The following is a 17,486-nucleotide window of genomic DNA, read 5'->3' as shown; positions in this document are numbered from 1 at the left end:
ATGTGCCACACCTTTGTGTGGGAAACTATTGAATGAGTCACACAAGATACCTGGTCCTGGCAGCTTTGAGAGTGGCAGCCTGGGTCTGAACTTCAGGGAGGAAGGAACCATTTGGGTTAAGGCCCTTGGGCTTAAGGATCACTGTTGTTGACAAGCAGCAAAAATAAGATACCTGTGCCTACCACCTTGTAACACCAAGGTCAAGGATTCAGATCCCCATACTGGCCAGCAACAAAAAAAAAGCCTTTGCCCATGCAAAAACCAACCTCTTCTTCCAAGACACAGGCAAACATGTTTACGATTGCGTTTTTATTACCTTATCGTTTTGAAGCAGTTCATGACCAGCATAGTGCTTTGAGGGCATTTATTACAATAAAGCATTTCTTTTAAGAAAAAGGCACGTTTCTTGAATAAGTAAGAAAAGCTCCCCACCCATACCTCCCCCTTTTGAGGGACAGTCCCTATGGGGACCCATACTGGTACCCTAGAAACATTCAGCAAAGCGACTCAGCCTCCCTTCCCCAGCAGCTGGAATGAGGGCCACATCCTCATATGATCTTGAGGTCCTTCAAGGCTCATTTGATCTTGAGGTCCTTCAAGGCTGACTCCAAGCTCTGCAAAGAGGCAGAATGAACAGGCTGATTCTCAATGTCCTGCAGACACCCACCCCCAGGGACCTGGTCCACACCCATCTCAGCCCCAGCATGGAAGAGGACAGAGAACCTTGTCTTTGAAGTCTGGCAGACCTGGGTTTGAATCACAGCCGTAAAGGGGGTACCCCCCCTCCTTCCAGTATAGTGCCTTTTTCCTCTGCAGGAGTGAGGGAATGGGAGGGGGGGCATCCAAGGCAGTTGCCAGAAAAAACGGGGGAGGAAGGGTCGACCCTGGGGGCTCGGTGGGAAGCTGCCAGTGGGGCAAGCCTCACCTTCACATCCCAGATGCTCATTCCACCATCCATGCCGGTAGTGCAGAACTGTGAGCACTTGGCCTTGCCTCCGCTGAGCACTGAGATCTGGCTGCAGAAGATGGGGGTGGTTATGGATCCCAGCCTGTGCCTATGCCTGTGCCAGGCCAGGAGCTCCCACCAAACTTCTGGGGGAGCTGATGCCAGTGAGAAGTGCCGAGATAGGGTGTGCCTAGCCAGGGACAACCTGGGAGGTGGGCTTAAGAGTCTGCTTTGGGGTTGAGCAGTGGTGTGCGAGGTGCAAAGGACAGTCCCAGCAAATGGAACGGGACACTCGAAGGCCTGAGCAGTCGGGAAAAACGTGTGCCTGGAGAATGTACAAAGTGCCAGTAGTGTGGTGGAACCGGAAAAATGCAAGACATGGGGTTGGTAGGACGCAGGAGCTAGCTCTGAAGAACCTCGATGGTCGGGCAAACGTGTTTAGTCTGAAGAAGACTGGATCGGGCGGCCACAGGGGCGCTTAACCGGCCAGGGGCTCGGTCAGAAAGTCTTGCCATACTACGACTACCTCTGACTTGCCGCGGGGTGGGCCCGGTGGCTTGGCAGCCTTCGGGTTTTGGAGGGTCTCTCCACCATCCCACCCTAGATCCTCGGGAGGCTGCAACGGGACCCTCAGCTCTGCTCCCACCCCACCAGGTTTTAGCGATAAACCAGCCCCAGCTATGACCCCACCCACAAAAAGCCCGGTGGTCGCTGCCTGGTCACCCCACAGAATCGCAGGCCCCGCCCGTATGTCAGTCCCCATCCAGCATCTCCTAAAAATGCAGACCGAGGCTGACTGCAGGCCCCACCTGATGCTATTTCTGCTCAACTTAGAGAGGTCGACTCCGCCTCCCATGTCAGGTCCCACTTCGTCCATCCCGGCCTCCCCTCGCACCCCCTCGCACCGGAGGCTCCTGAGGTGAGGCGAGATCGACCCCGCCCCCACCCGACGCGGTTCCTGTGCACGTCGAGGCCCCGCCCCCACCTGACACTGTTCTTGTGCAGCGAGTCGATGCCGGCGCCCCCGGCCGCGCCGCCCTCGGAGCTCGCCTTCTTGTCGAGGTTCTGGAAGCGCTCGCGGGCCGTCAGGCCTCGCTGCGAGCTCTGCTTGGGCACGTCCAGCCGCCCGCCGAAGTTCAGCGTCCCCGCGGCACCGTCGTAGGTAAACAGCACCGGGAAGCAATCGTGGCCCTGTGGCGGGGCGGGGGTGCCATTGGAACCGTTTCCCCATACTCCGCACGGGGAAACCGAGGCCGCATATGGCGGCCTCGGAGGGAGGCCGGTGCGGGGCTTGGGTGGCGCTACTGGGAAGCCGATGCCAGCTCGGGGACACAGCCGGGCCGCAGAGAGGGAGGCCGCAACCCCAGGGGTACCATCAACAGGGGATGGGTGTTGGGGGCTGCCCCCTCCCCCGGCAGTATCAGTGTCTAGTTGAGAAAGCTTGTCTGGGACTCCCCGGTGAGCCCAGGCGCCTCCTGTCCCGCCCAGCCCATTACACCTCCTCTAGGAGAGACCTTGCAGCTAAACGCTCCTCTGGGCAAAAAGCAAACCTGATTCACCTCTGGCACCCCCATTATGTTTGCAGAGAAGTGAAAAGGGGCTCCACAGATGTGGGAAGAAGGGAGGAAGAGCAGTGCCCTTTCTGGACACCTGATGGAACTGCACTCCCCCACTCCCACGCGCCTGCCCTTTGAGTTTTAGGCGTGGCCTTGTCATTTGCTCTGGCCAGTGCAATGTAAGCCATGTAAGTTCTCTTTCTCCCATCCTGGCAATTGGGGAAATGTGTTGGAGACAAAGCCTCCGTCAGAGCCCCCCTTACAGCACCCACACTGTACATATAATGTGAGCACAAAATAAATCTTTAAACCACTGCAACTGGGGATTTTTTGTCACTGCAGCATAACCTGGCCTGTTCTGTCCAATACAGACGCAAGGCTGAATGGCTAGAAGGAAGGAACGGAGGGAAGGGATGGGTGGAGAGTTGCGGGGGCCTCTGCTGGGCTGTCTGGGAGATGGGCTCTAACCAGCCACTCCCTCCTCACCCTCCTTACCGCGGCCACCAGACTGTTTTCTGTGATGAAGGTGAGGGCCAGCAGTGGCAGCGTTTCAGAGGCCAGGGTCACAACACTGAGAGGGAGAGAGATGTCAGCCACACAGTCCCCATCCTCCTGCTCTGTGCCTTCATTGCCCCGCAGCTCCCCACCTCCACCCAGGGTGGCCTCCACTCACGCCATCTTCTTGTCAGCATCGGCCAGACACACAGTGCTGTCGTGGCTGACCCAGGCCACACGGCTCCCACTGGCTGAGAAGCAGACACCGTGCACCCAGCCACAGCTACTGCTGGACTCAAACATCAGCTCCCCAAAGGGCATCTTGGAGCCCCACGGGGTGGGTGCTGGCCGCTCCTCCACCTCCTTGATGTAGGCTGAGAAGATCCTGCCAGGAGAGGCATAAAAGGGGTAATTGGGGATTTCGGAGGGCCTGAGAAGGGGACCCTTCTCCCAAACCGGCCCCATGGGGCAAGCTCACCAGCGGTCAGAGCACCTGTCTTACTTTGCATGACCTGTGTCTTCATGCTTGACAAGTCTGGGCCTCAGTGTCCCCTTTGTGCCATGGGGTGGGGCCAAGAGGTCTCCCAGCTCACAGTCCTATGAACTCCCAAAGCCCTCAGAGACCTAACCTGGGAGCTCACCATCCACAATTAATGCGGTCCCTAGGCGGTGTCCTGGTCCCCGCCATACTAGCCACTCCACAGCCAGCCATTAGGATGCCCCTCGTCCCTCCTGCTCTCCACCTTGATGCAATCCTGCCCCCTCCGCCCCCATCCTGCTGACTCTACCCTCCAGGCCACTCTCTTGCACATTAACCCTCTTCTCTCAATCCCATGGCTGGCTTGGGGTCACCTGACAAATCAGGGTGCCCATAAAGCAACTCCCCACCCACCAACCAAGCCTCAGTGGTGTGTCATCCTCTCTGTGCCCAGGGCCTCCAAAGGGGCCTCCAGTGTCTGCCATTTCCCAGGTGGACATTCAGAGACCTGGGGGGCGTTCTGCCTGGAGCTGGGAGGAACTGGGGTTTGGTGGCTGAGGGAGATTTGGGTACTGGGCCCAGAAATCAAAAATCATGAATGGCAACTGGAGACTGCATTCCAGGCCTTAAGATAAGAAGCAGAGTTTGTTCCAGCTTATCAGTCATACTTTAGTATGAACAAGTAACCCACTCACGTTCCTTCAGACAGAAGCCAGGAAACTAAAGGGGTGGGAGGTTGTGATGAGGTAGGAGAGGAGGGTCTGGGAAGGACCTTGCTGACATCAAGAAGTGGCAAGAGGCGCATCCTGCTAAAACTCTACCTCAGGGGCTGGAGACAGGATAATGATGATGGTCCTTCACCAAGCAAACCCTCACAGAGGGTGACCTGAGGCCTCAGACTGGTAGCAGTTCTGCAGCTGGTCTAGAAGGAGGGGCTTCGGGATCCCAGGATGGGGCAACTTTTCCACCCTTCAATCCCTGCTGTGTGTTGATGTCAAGGCCCTGCCCTCCCCAGGTAGCCACCCCAGGCTGCCCCGCCTCACCTGCACTTGAAGTCGCAGGAGCCGGCAGCCAGGAGCACGTTGTTGGGGTGCCAGTCCAAGCTGAGGACGGTGGAGCGGATGGGCTTCTTGATGTGCTTGCACACCCACCTGGCCGCAGCAGTCAGATGGGCAGGGGGAGAGAGGGACAGAGAGGTGGGCACCCAGAGCCTCAGTGCCCCAAGGACTCCTGGTTCTTACTGCTCCCTGCAGAGTACAAAGTCCCAGGAGGGAAGGACCTGGGCTCTGCTAGCCACGGGCCTTTAGGAGCCCCGGTGCAGTGATATGCTGGGTCCCTTTTGGGGTGGGAACTCTATGCCTTGTCTCACTTAAACCTCACGACAACCCTCAGGACAGGCTTAGTGAGGTGAAGTCACCCCCAGAGGTCATGCAGCCACTATCGTGGGACTTGAACTCGGTCTCCCAGACTCCAGCTGCAGTCCTGCCTGGTCTCAGAGGGGAGATTAAGACATGGCTGAGAGTGGTGCCCTACAGTCTGACAGGCTGGCTGGGTGCCTCAGGCAAGTGACTTTGCTGTAGGGTCTTACTTTGCTCTTTGTAAAGTGGGTTCGATGACAGACACCCAGTCCATGGGGCTGCAGGGAAGTCAGTGCCAATGTGTGTGCATGGCTTAGCATGGTGCCCCCAGAGGTGGCCCTGGTGTGATCTGTGTCCTTGTTACTACCAAGATGGGCCTGTGGGAGTAGCCAGGGACTGTGCAGGGAGCTCCTGGCCTCACCAATGAGGCCCGGAGAGGACAGACTTCCCCAGGGTCATGTGGACAAGGGTCCTGACATTTCATCTGGTGCTTTTTGGGGACACTCTAGTCCTGCCCTGTTGGTCCTGGGCTCAGCCAGCCCCAGGTCCCTCCCAGCCCACTCTGGCCCCACCTAGGCACCCACCAGTCATTTTCCTGCTCAAAATAACAAATGGAGATGACACGGGAGCCGCTGCCCACAGCAAACTTGTTCTCATTGGGAGCCCAGCGCACACAGCGAGCGGCCCGGTTGATCCGCAGGATGACAAGTGTGGGCTTCCACGTGCGGCCCTTCAGCGTCCACACGTAGGCATTGCGGTCTGTGCCACAGGTCACGATGCGGTTACTCTCAGGGGCCCAGTCGATGCCTGTGGCAGGGTGGGGGGACACACTAGACTGAGCCACCCAAGCCAAGGTGGCTCTACAGCAACCACATAGCGGAGCTTAAAGGCCACGGTCTGAATGGAAGCTGTATCTGCCCAGCAAGCACATTTTACTGAGATCCAGTGTTTATTAGGAGTGACACTAGGGGGAGCTACTAGAGCTTATTAGGGACTATTACAGATGTCCCAAGCTGTCACCAAACATGCTAGAGTGCAAAGCCAAGAGACAGAAAAGGGCAGTTCTTGGTAATGCAGAACTGCTGGATCAAGTCTCTCCTGAAGCCCACAAACTTGTGTGTTCAGTAATCCCTTCATAACTTAAGCCAGTTTGAATCCGGGTTGTGTTACTTGCAACCCAAACTATCCTGCCTAATACAATGAGTCGGTGGATGGCCCCAGCCAGCCATGCCCTGTCCTCCAGCCTCCCTTCCTGACCCACCTGTCACGTGCCCATTGTGCTCCTTGAGCTCGTGCACCTTGGCCCATTTGGCCCCACTCTTCTCGTAGATGTGCACCTCATGGTTGTTGGGGCAGATGGCGATCTCTGCAGGAGACAGGAGTGGGTACAGGGAGTTGTGCTCAGGACCCCTCCCCACGCTCCCCTCCACTGGAACACCTTTCACAGTCCACTTGGTAATGTCCACCACAACTCAGGTTCTGCTCCTCTGCCTCCGAGGGGCCCCCTGAAGCCCTTCAGGCCCTGCCGAACCACCCTCTCACCCACACCCACCAACCCCAGATGCCCCTGCAGCAGCCTTGCGATCCCTGGGCCTCTCCCCATCCCACTGCTCTGGCTGCCAGGCTGCTCTTGGTCTCTACAAATGTCTCCTCCTCCAAAAGGCCTTTCCTGGCCCCCTTTCCTAACCCAGCACCTCCGCCTCCACCGCCTTCCCCTTACAAGGCACATTTCATTACCCACCATTGCAGGTACAGATCTTCATTTCCTACCCCACCCCCCTCCGTGCCTGTGAGGCCTGTGGGCAGCCCTGGGGCAGGGCTGTGTCACACGTCCTCCTTGCACCTGCCTTTCCTTCCGCCTGCCATGCCCAGTCCGCCTGGCTGCCCCTGCTCGTTCCCTGAGCTGTTCGTCCATTTCCTTCTTCAATACCCAGGAGCACCTTCCTCAGCACGAGGACCCAGAGGAGGCACGTGGCAGCCTCATGAAGCCCAAACCCAGGGGCCTGGCTGTATCCCCTGGCTCAAGGCCGCTTCAACACCCCCATGTGCTCCCAGCTGGTTGCCTGGGAGTTTGCTTCCCGAGCAGGCACTCACGGGTGCGGTCCTTGTTCCAGGCGTGGCAGCTGATGGGCTCCACCAGGAAGCTGTGGTAGGCCATGGCCGCTCAGCTCCTGTGCCCAAGAGAAGGGGAGAGAATGCAAGTCAGCCCGGCCCCTGCCCAGACACCAGGCCCCAGCCGAGCCCCGCAGGCTCTACCTCTGGGCTTCTCAGAGGGGCAGCAGTTTGCAGGGAAAGGTGGCAGGGCCATCCCACTTTCCTGACTGGCCTGGCATGTTGCTCCCATCCCAGGGCCTCAGTTTCCCTCCTTATAAAATGGAAGTTCTCAACTGGCCAGTTAGCTCAGTTGGTTAGAGCAAAGCCTTACAACACCAAGGTCATCGGTTCGGATTCCCATTCCGGCCAGCCGCCAAAAAAATTTTTTTTAAATAAAATAGTAGTTGTCACAGGATGTCTCTGAGGCTCCAGGCAACGAAGGGTGGGACAGGGTGGGGGGCAGGGGGATATGCTGCAGGTGAAGATGCCAACATGAACAGGGTGTGCTGGGACCCTGAACCAGCCAGGCCCATCACTTGCCATCTCTGCCTCAGTTTCCTCATACGTTGAACTCCCCCCTCCCTCACCAGATAGGGATGGGGTGAAGAGGAAATGAAAGGACACTGTAAGCCCCTGGAATGGTGCCGGGCACACACAGGCCGGCCCTCCCTTCCCAGAGCCCTGGTCTTCCCCAACCCTGTTCAGGGGTCTGCTGGGGCTGGCGGGTGGGGTGGAGGCGGACAGGCAGACGATCCCATTGGTTCAGATGTCCCACTTGCTGCACCTGGGGCTAGGCCAGGTATTAGGGAGACCCCAGGGTGGCCTGGCAGTGAGGGTGAAGGAGGGTATGGAGGGCAGCTGGGGGCCTGCAGGAGGGACGTTGAGACTGCAGCACTGATGGTGCAACGCTCCCCCCGCCCCTCCTGCTCAGCCCCAACGGGCCTGTCCCCAGCCTCCCCTCTGAGGGACAGTGAGGGGCACACCACTGCCCAGGCAGCCTCCCTCCACCCTCACCCCTGCCTACCCAGCTCCTTGCGCCCTTCCAGCCTTGGTCCGCGTCCTTCCTCCCTGGCTGCCCACGGCCCCGCTGCCCTCAGCCACTCTTTGTCCCCCATCTAGCCAGCCATGTCATCACGCCTGCGTGCTGTTCTCTGCATACCACACGCCCGCTCCTGCTCTATGTGGCCAAGTCCCACTCATCCAGAAAGGCACAAGGCAAACATCACTTCCCCAAACCCACTCTCTCCCCACCTCCCCAACCCAGCTTCCCAGAGTCACGCTTGCCAGCTATGTGACCCCAGGCCTGTCACTCGCCCTCTCTGAACCTCAGCTTCCTCATCTGCAAAATGGGAGCAGAGGTGCTGAGAGGGAGATAAGATGATACACCACACCTGGCACATAGTAGGTGTTCAAGAAACGGCAGCTCTTGGTCCACAATGGATGTGACAGCAGCTAGCCTCATTCTATCCATTTAAAAGTTGGCCTCCCCAGCTAGACCAGAGGCTGGTCCTGCCTTGGGCCTCCGTGCTGGCCTGTGTCACTCTTCCCCAGACACCCACACACACAAGTCTTGCTGCTGCCACTCAAGTCTGTGCTTAAAGCCACCTTGCAGCGTGGCCTTCCCTAACCCCCTGATTTGAAACTGCATTGCCTCCTCCCACCCCAGCACACCCTAACTCCCTATTCCCAATTTAATTTTCTCCATGGATGACCATCACTGGCACATAGTACATCGTGCTCAGTTATTTGCCTATTTCTCTCCGGCCAGCACAGAACAAGTCTGACAGAGACAGACTTTGTCTCTCCTGTTCCCCTTTCTACTCCCCTGTGCCTAAATGCTTGGCACACAGCAGGTGCTCAATAAATATTCAATGAACAATTTTTTTTTTACTACCATGAGTACCCAGCAGAGTAAGCACTCAATTTAAAACATTCTTTTTAAGTAACACCACCCAGCACTTCCTGAATGCTCCACATTTGCCAGCTCTAAGCAGTCCGTGCGGATTGTGCCTTTAATGCTCCCACCAGCCTTGGGCCTGCATGGGGATCAGGGCCAGGCAAACCTGGCTGCACCCAGTAAGGGACTCTGGCTCCAGGTCAGCTCCAGATGTGGGGGCTGATGCCACCTGCCCAGAGTCACCAGTGACAGCCACCAGGTAACAGCCACCAGGTAACTTGGCTGCCTCCCCCATCAGACTGGTAGGTTTGTGGGCCCTGTGCTGGGCCCCAGGAACGCTGCTCCTCAGCTCAGGACATGGGCTAGGGACCACCTAGGAACATGAGCCTTGAATACTCTGGGAAGCTGGTGGCTGCCCTGTCATTGCCCTGCCCTGAGAGGCAGCCCACCCAGCCCCTTAGATGAGCTCACCCACATGGCTGGCCTACGGGCCCTGCTGGAACCCACGGGTCCTTCCTTTCCCTCACCAAGGGTCTCTACTAAGACCCTCTAGGAAGAAAAGCATTGAATTCGGGCCCAGGCACAAGGGAGGGATGGAACGGCCTTTAACGAGGGCTGCATTTTAGCCCCATGGTACAGCTGTGGGATCAGGCTCAGTGATCAGCTTGCCTGAGACATGCCACAAGCCCCCTGAGCTCCCTGCCTGGCGAACCCTGCCCGTCCTGCCCACCTCCTGCTCACTCTAGATGCAAATCATCTGCTTTCATTTACAGTCGGATGCCCTGGAAAGCTCCTGGGGCAGCACAGGACGCGCGCACACACACACACACACACACACACACATACGTGCATGTACAGGGTGGGGACCTCATCTGTTTCCCCCATGCCTAAAACTGGGCCCCAAGCAGGTCCTCAGTCAGCATTTGCTGAGAAAGCACACACACACTCAGCACACACGTGTTCAGCCTCCCACACGTGCAAGCACACTTTGCATGCATGTTCAGCCTTGCACATTTGCAAGCACACTGCTCACACACGTGTTCAGCCATGCACACCCGCGAGCACACTGCCCACAGTGCTTCACAGGCATGTTCAGCCTCACACAGAGCAACCACAGGGCTCCCAATGCAGCTGCCTCCCCAGCCTCTCTCTCCTTATAAAGCTTTGTGCAAGGTGAAGGTCCCGGAAGTGCCACCTCAGCACCTTCAGCCAGGTCAGTGGGGCTGATGGGGCATTCCCTGAGTGCTCCCAGGGCTGGGCCATCACTGCTCACACCAGGTGACAAGACTTAGGAGAGGGAAGCTCCAAGCCTGTTTGACTGATAAACTGCTCATCTGTCCCACTCCCATTGTCCAAGGCCACCAACAGGGCAGGGGCAGAGCTAAGGCCAGAAGCCCACTCCCAAACCCCAGCCAGGCTCTGGTTGGCATTGGGACTCCAGCTGAGGAGTACACCCCTTTCAGCCCCAGGTGGCCCAGAAGGAAGGAGTCCTGGGCTGATGTACAGGACCCAACTTCCAGCATCAACTGCCACAGGCTCGTTGGGTGCCCAAGCGCGTCTCTGCCCCGGCTCTGAAGACAGAGCGACTGCTCTGCTGAGGCTGAAACACCCCTGCGCACCAGTTGGTAACACAGCCGGGAGGACCTGGGGAGCCCTGACCACCACTTCCCAGGACCCAAAGGTCCTCAGAGGGAGAGAGACAGGCTAGTAAAGATGGCCACAAGCACAGTGTGGCAGGACAGGGAGAGAGATACAGACCACACCTATCAGCCAATCACACTTTAGCATGAATCCAGACAGAAATACTTCCTAGTCTACTGCACCAAACCTTAAAAGGGGCAAGGGGCGGGGAGTGAAGAGGTGGGAGGGAAGAAGACTCATTTCCCCTTTTTCATAACTTCTGCAAAGCAACTGAACCCAGCAGGGCCTCAGTGATGACTCCCCAGCCCCCACGTCTCACAAATAAGGAATTGGTGCCCAGAGAGAGAGTGGGTGCCTCATTCTCCAGCCAATGAGGCCTTGGGGCTGCAGCCTCCTGGCTCCAGGATCATGGGATTGTTCCGTGAGGTCAGACCCGGGCAAGCAGCCTTCGTGCTCCGCCACCCTGCTACAGGAACTATGACTTAATCATTCCTGGGAAAACCTCTAACCTACCAAACAGGGGCAGGGTGGGGGTGCCTGTCTGCTGCCTGCCAACCATCCCCTCAAAAAGTGTCACGAGGAAAATGCTTTGCTCACATGTGTAGACAACATAAAGCCTCAGCGGTGGCTCCTGGTGGAGGCAAAACCAAGCTGAGCCCATGGCCTCTCGGACACATGCCCACTTGTTACCGTGGCTCTGTGAGCCAGCACCATGGGTTTATGTGACTGTTGAGGAACAAGAGAGAGGAGAGGACCCTGGGGACGGCATTGGGCCCATCCAGTGCTCTGTGCCCCTATCACTCTGGAAACCAAGTGAGGCTGAGGGAGCATGGGCTGCACCCTTTACAGACTCCCAGGGCTGGCTCCAGCTGCCTCTACCAGCCTGGAGCCAGGTCTCTCTATCCTCCCAGGAGCACTTCCCACACAGTGAGTGCTCGGTAGGGATGGACCCCAGGGTGAGGGTGCAACTGGGAGAGGGAGGAGAGTGGCAGGAGGGTGAGTAGTTTCCTTCAGAACTCCCTGCAGGGGGCTAGATGGGGGTTTGGGTTTCCAAGGTGGGGTGTGTGAGGGGTTCCATCTAGGGCATGCCAAAGAGCATGCAATGGGGAGTGGAAAATATATTTTTTTTCTTTGTATATAATTGAACAGAAGCCCCATGAGTGTGGGGGTGTTTGTTTTGTTCACCATCACTAATATATTCCCAGCACTGCTCAGGGTGCCTGGCACATGTAGGTGCTTGATAAATATTTCTTGAATGTGGTTGAATGAATGAATCACAACTTTATTTTCATGTCTGTCTTGGGGGATGATCTATTGGGAATATGCTGTATTACTTCAGTGGCAAATGTAGGTACTTTGTAAATATGTATTGGGGAGTATGCGTTCAAATTTTTTTTCTTTTCTGATGGGGGTCAGTGATCAGAAAAGCTTGGAAGGGCTGGCTGGTTAGCTCAGTTGGTTAGAGCACAGTGTTGTAACAACAAGGTCAAGGGTTTGGATCCCCATACTGGCCTGCTTCCCAAAAAAAAAAAAAAAAAAAAGCTTGGCAACCTCCACTCTCCAATCTAGAGGGACCTCTCTGTGGATTCAGAGCGGGGAGAACACAGCTCCCTTCCAAAGCAAGCCAAGCAAAGCCTCAGGCTGCCCGCCTGGGAAGGACACTCTTCAGGGTCTAGGGCCTGCCTCAGTCCCTTCCTAAATTGCCAGTGTACATTCTGGCCTTCACCATACTCCTCCCTCACATCTTTATCCAGAAAAAGCTGGGGCCTGACACAGGCTGTAGGTTTTCTTTCCTGGCCTTGCTAGGTTTCTCTGAATCCAGAGGTTTGGCTGTAATTGTTGCTAAACCAAGCAGGAGCTGCCTGGAGCACAGATCTGGGCTCTCCAAGCATTCAGGGAAGTCCCCGCCCAGCTCAGAGCTGGGAGGGGGCAGGCAGCAAGCCATGTTGCCCAGTGCTAAGTGGTTACTCAACTTCCTCTTGTGGGTAAGGGCCCCGGGGGTGTGGAGCAGTCCTTGCCACCCCCAGTCCTTCCTCCCCAACTCTGCTCTTGAAGTCTTACAAACCAGGCAAAGTCAAGAAACACAAATTAAAACAGGCAGAAGGCACCATAAAGCACCAATTAAAGTAATCCAAACACAACAAAAACCAAAACCACGTAAAACTCAATGCTGGCAGGGCTAGGGAGAAATTCTCATTTGCTGCTAATTGGTTCAGTCTTTGTGAAGAGCGGTGTGATAACAATCAATTCAACAACTGGATAGGAACAAACAGAACAGAACAGTAACAGGAACTTAAAAACTGTTAACACTCTGGTCACATACATCCATTTTGGTACTATGAAAATAGCCACAGATTTTTTTTTTTTTTAAAGCAAACATGTTCCTAATCTCTTTATAACGGTGACAGGGTGGAAAAATCCAGGTGACTACAAATCCGGAAAGAGTAAATTGTGATATTAACATGTTGGGATGCTATTTAATTATTAGAAGAGACCAATCAATGGATTATGTACAGACATACAGAAGAAACTAACGTTACTGGCATCTGTCAAGGGCTTCAGAGTTGACCCAGAACTTCCACATACATTCTCTCTTTTACTCCCTGAAGCAAGACTGAGAAATTTGTTTTTTAACCTTCATTTATAAACGAGGAAACTGAAGCTTAGACAAAAGCTAAATGACACAGCTTGGGACTTTGACCCCCAAATCCCGGAAGTCAGGTTCAGTTGGGGAGACACTTTGATCAAGGTAGGCGTGCCTTACGACGGCAGCAGTAGCGCACGTTTATACTTGGAGGGTGCCCGGCACACTGGCAAATGCCTTACACACATTATTGTGTTTAAACCTCACAGTTTGGGGCCGGCCCGTGGCTCACTCGGGAGAGCGTGGTGCTGACGACACCAAGGGTTAAGATCCCCTTACCGGTCATCTTTAAAAATAATAATAACAAATAAATAAAAATAAACCTCACAATTTGAAAGGTCCCCGTTTTCCAGATAAGGAAAGTTGAGGCCCACAGAGGTCAGGTGTCTTGCCAAGGTCGTGTGCCAGTGAAGGAAGCAGCTGGCACTCTCACCTGGGCTGCACTGCCCGAGGCCGGAGGAACCTGGGGACAGCCCTTGGCTCGGCGCCTGACACTAACCTGGCTCTCCCGTAGCTTTAAGCTAATGACGACCGTCCCAGCCCGCGGGTCCGACCCGGCCCAGCCCTACCCTGGGCGGCCTGGCTGCTCTCCCTGCGCCGCCGGGAAGGGAGGGGCCGCTCGGCTCCGCTCGGGTCGGGGCGCCCGGCAGCTCCGAGGGGCGCGTTCCGGGACCCGCCGGCCCGCCTTGTCCAGGACCCCCCGGACCGGCCCCGGGCGGGAGGCGGACTGGGAGGGGGGTGGCGGCCGGGGAGGGCGGCCGGGCGCGGCGGGGGCGCCAGCTCATTTCCCGGCCGGAGCAACCCGGAAGGCTCGGAGGATGGAGGGGAAGTGACTGGGCGCGGAGCCCCGCCGGCCCGAAGTAACGGGGGCGACACCGACCGCGGGGCAGAGCCGGGGGTGGGGGCCGAGTGGCGGGGAGGCGGGCGCGTGGCGGGGTCGGGGCCGCCCCGAGGGCGCCGGCGCGCGGGAGCCCTGCGTGTCCCTCGCCTCGCCCTCCGCCCGCGTCCCCGCGCCCCCTCCCCTCCGGGCGGCACCCCGACTCTTCTCTCATCCCCCCCCAGTTCCTCTCCTGATCGGGCTGCGCCCCACATCGCTGCGCCCCCCTCCCCTCCGGGCGGCTCCCCGCACCCCCTCACCTTGGGGCGCCCCGGCCGCGGACTCTGGACAGTCGACGCGCCGAACCGGCTCTGGGCCCCGCGCCGCGCCGCAGCCACTTCCTCGTGGGCGGGGGGCGGGGCCTCCGGGTAGGGACCGGGGGCGGGGACCGGGGGCGGTCTCGAAATCCGAGGTTCCGCCCACCCCGTGGGTAAGGGGGCTGCCCCGACGGGCTAGGACGTCTGAGCCCAAGGCGCCCAGAAGTGGTCTGCGACCGCCCCTCACTTTATGGATGGGGAAACTGAGGCGGGAGAGAGGCGAGCGGCCTGAGATGCTGCTGGGCTGGAACCCAGAGTCTGGAGGGGACGCACGCCCCCATCCACCAAGAGCGGAGGGCGCGGGGTGGGGGAGTTGCGTCCTTTGGGCCCGGGGCCGAGGGCAGCGGGTTCTGTGCTCAAACGCCGGTGAGGGAGCAACTCAGCGAATCCCTGCGGCCTCGTCCGCAGCCCGCTGATGCCCGCTGGGCGCCAAACGTGCAGGTTCTGTGAGGGGTGTAGGCAGCACAGGTGTGGCCAAGGCAGCCTGGCCCCGCCCTTCTGGGCCCTCAGCGTCCCCACTACCAAACGGGGGTGCTGACCCCGGGCAGAGGCGCACCTGGCTGCCCTGGGTGTCCGTGGCTGGCCAGCATGGTTTTTCAGTGCTGACTTTTTGCTCATCTTTTCCGCCACAGTCTGTTTCACTCCTTTAGGTTACCTGGGCAAGACTTGGGCCAGGTGGTCCTTAGGGGTCTTTCCATCCTAACCCTCATCAGTGGAGATGTGGCCAGGTGGCCAGGCAGATGGAGACCCTGGTGAAAACCCTCTTCCCTCTCCCTTCCTCCGTCCCCTCCCCACAGGATTTGTGTCACTCAGAGTGAGCTAGGCAGCAAGCGGCAGCAGCTGGTGGGGTGCGGGCCTTCATGGATCTCAGGAGGTCAGAGGCCAGACTCCCACCTTGTCAGGTCTAGAGGTTTTGTCACATGCTGTTCTTTCTACCTAGAACACTTTTCCCACTTTGTCCTCACCCGACAACTTCAGTTTGTCCTGCAGGATGTGGCTGAGTGTCTCTTGAGTCCACTAGACTCCCAACAGCACCCTGTCACCAATCTCAGATCCCATTTACACTGAATTCTACCCCCCCGCCCCCCCGGGGTGGTTGGGAGGATTGAACGTGTCAAAACATATGGAGCACTTCTCACTGTGAGCCTGCAGTAAGTGTTCAATGAACTTCAGCTAATATTTTTATAGCAGCGAGCCCCCTTGCACTGAAAAGATGCAGAGGGGCTGGTATTCAGGTCCTCCACCTTGCTGCTCCTGCAGGTTTGTTCAGACAGATCTTGGCAGCCTGGGCAAATCCAGGTGTTGACTTTAGTTTGACCAGAAAAAAGTTTCAGATGGTCTGTACTGGCAACCCTCATCCCATGGGGCCAAGTGCAACTTAATGCTGAGGTTGTGACACTGTTGTTGCTTCCGTGGCTTCCATTCTGCCCCTCTGCAGCTTTGTGGATGCCCAGGGAATGACCTCGGATGGCCCTGAGTGGTACAACTCAATCAACTTGTGGTGTTCCCTGTCCTGGACTTGTGACCTAAGATGATCCAATTAAAGCAAAGCCTGGGACTTTGGAGAATGATCCAGGGCAAAGAAGCTCCTTCTTGACGAGCTGCGTGATTCTGAACAGGAACTTGGAACAGCCAAAAGGGAAGCCGATGCAGGGAGACTACAGAGTGGAGAGAATCCCAGAGAAATGACCAGAGCTCTGGTCAGCCTCTGACAGTCAGCCTGAGTCCAACCTGCCTCCAAAGGTTTCAGACGTGAGCCAAATTATCTGCTTTATTTATTTTTTGAAACATATCAGTTATTTAATTAGATTCTTGGTAAGAAATTTAGGACACCAATTTGTGAGGATAAGTTCCATTCATCAGGGCATACACAGATTATAGGTAGCCCTGTAGCTGAGGAATAGCTTTGATTTTGGGTAAATCTATTTTTAAGCTAGTTTAAGTTTTTCTGCTACCCATCACCAAAAGCATCCCAACAAACACACATACTCAAGGACTCCTTTTTTCCCAATTGTGAGAATGGAGCTGATGTAGCCTGATTTGGTGAAAAGACTTATATATATATATATATATATATATATATATTTTTTTTTTTTTTTTTTTAAAAGATGACCGGTAAGGGGATCTTAACCCTTGGCTTGGTGTTGTCAGCACCACGCTCACCCAGTGAGCAACCGGCCATCCCTATATGGGATCCGAACCCGTGGACTTGGTGGTGTCAGCACCGCACTCTCCTGAGTGAGCCATGGGCCGGCCCCGCGTGAAAAGACTTGTAAAGGTCATGCAAGCAGCAACCATGTTTCCATGGGTCACTTTGTTATCTCCAGAGCCTGTCAGATAGGAGTCACTCAACACACATCTGATGAATGAATGACTGAATGATCAAGTTGTGTTAGCAAACTGAATCCAATTCTGATTCTGCCACTTAGCCTGTAGTGTAACCTTAGGCAAGTCACTCTTCTTGCCATGCCTCAGTTTCTACATCTGTAAAGGGAGGCTAACAAGCACTACCTGCCTGCCTCACAGGCCTGCAGTCATGGAGGGAAGACCCAATGGATGGCAAAGCAAACCTCAGATTGGAAAACAAGGGGAGGTGTTACTTGAAATGGCTCCCTTGGGGGGACAAAGTTTTCTAAGAAAAGAAAATCCTTGGGTTAGGAGAGCTTGGGATGGAGAAATTTCATTTGGAGTTCCGAGAACAACTTGGAGAGCTTTCTGTTTCTTCCTGGAATGTGCTTCACACAGTGCCCTGGGATGAAGATGCTACATTCCTCCCCCTCCTTTTCTGCCTTCTCGGATTTCCAAGAAATGCAGCCGCACGCCTGGGCGTGACTGTTCAGGGCTGGCTGAGGTGGAGGAAGGCTGGCCCAGTGTCTCTCAGTCACCAAAGATTTTGCTGGCTTTCTGCTCATTCCTCCTCACTGCATTGGTCTTCTTGCCTCCTGGTCACAAAATGACTATGGCCAAGTTGATGGCCAGCAAGCAGGGGACTGGCTAAGGCAATGGGAGACCAGGGAGAAAAACCTTTCCCAGGAGCTCCCGGCAAATAATCTCCGTTTGTCTCACTGGCCAGAAAAGAAACAGGTTTCCACCCCAAGATGGGTCCCTTTCCTTGAGATTAAAGGATCCATTGCGCCTGATAACTGTAAACAGGAGAGAAGAGGGGAAACCCTGTGCCTCCCT

General features: G+C 56.3%; 1 protein-coding gene across 2 annotated transcripts; it reads right to left on the bottom strand.

Annotated features, from left to right (window-relative positions):
- Positions 1–290: 290 nt before the first annotated feature.
- Positions 291–14,330, bottom strand: ARPC1B (actin related protein 2/3 complex subunit 1B). Of its 2 annotated transcripts, none has more exons than XM_063089535.1 (10): positions 14,247–14,330; positions 6,928–7,004; positions 6,095–6,199; positions 5,418–5,640; positions 4,519–4,626; positions 3,176–3,382; positions 2,998–3,073; positions 1,932–2,137; positions 926–1,016; positions 291–614 (listed from the first exon to the last, which is right to left on the bottom strand). In XM_063089535.1, exons 2-10 carry the CDS (start codon positions 6,989–6,991, stop codon positions 576–578), a joined length of 1,119 nt encoding a protein of 372 aa, XP_062945605.1. In that variant the 5' UTR covers positions 6,992–7,004; positions 14,247–14,330; the 3' UTR covers positions 291–575. The 2 variants fall into 2 exon arrangements, with proteins under 2 accessions (XP_062945605.1, XP_062945606.1); XM_063089536.1 differs by having other exon boundaries at positions 926–1,012.
- Between the last annotated feature and the right edge of the window lie 3,156 nt (positions 14,331–17,486).

Source organism: Cynocephalus volans, chromosome 3 (assembly GCF_027409185.1).
Source record: "Cynocephalus volans isolate mCynVol1 chromosome 3, mCynVol1.pri, whole genome shotgun sequence".
Taxonomy (NCBI): Eukaryota; Metazoa; Chordata; class Mammalia; order Dermoptera; family Cynocephalidae; genus Cynocephalus; species Cynocephalus volans.
This window is presented reverse-complemented; position numbering and strand designations above follow the sequence as displayed.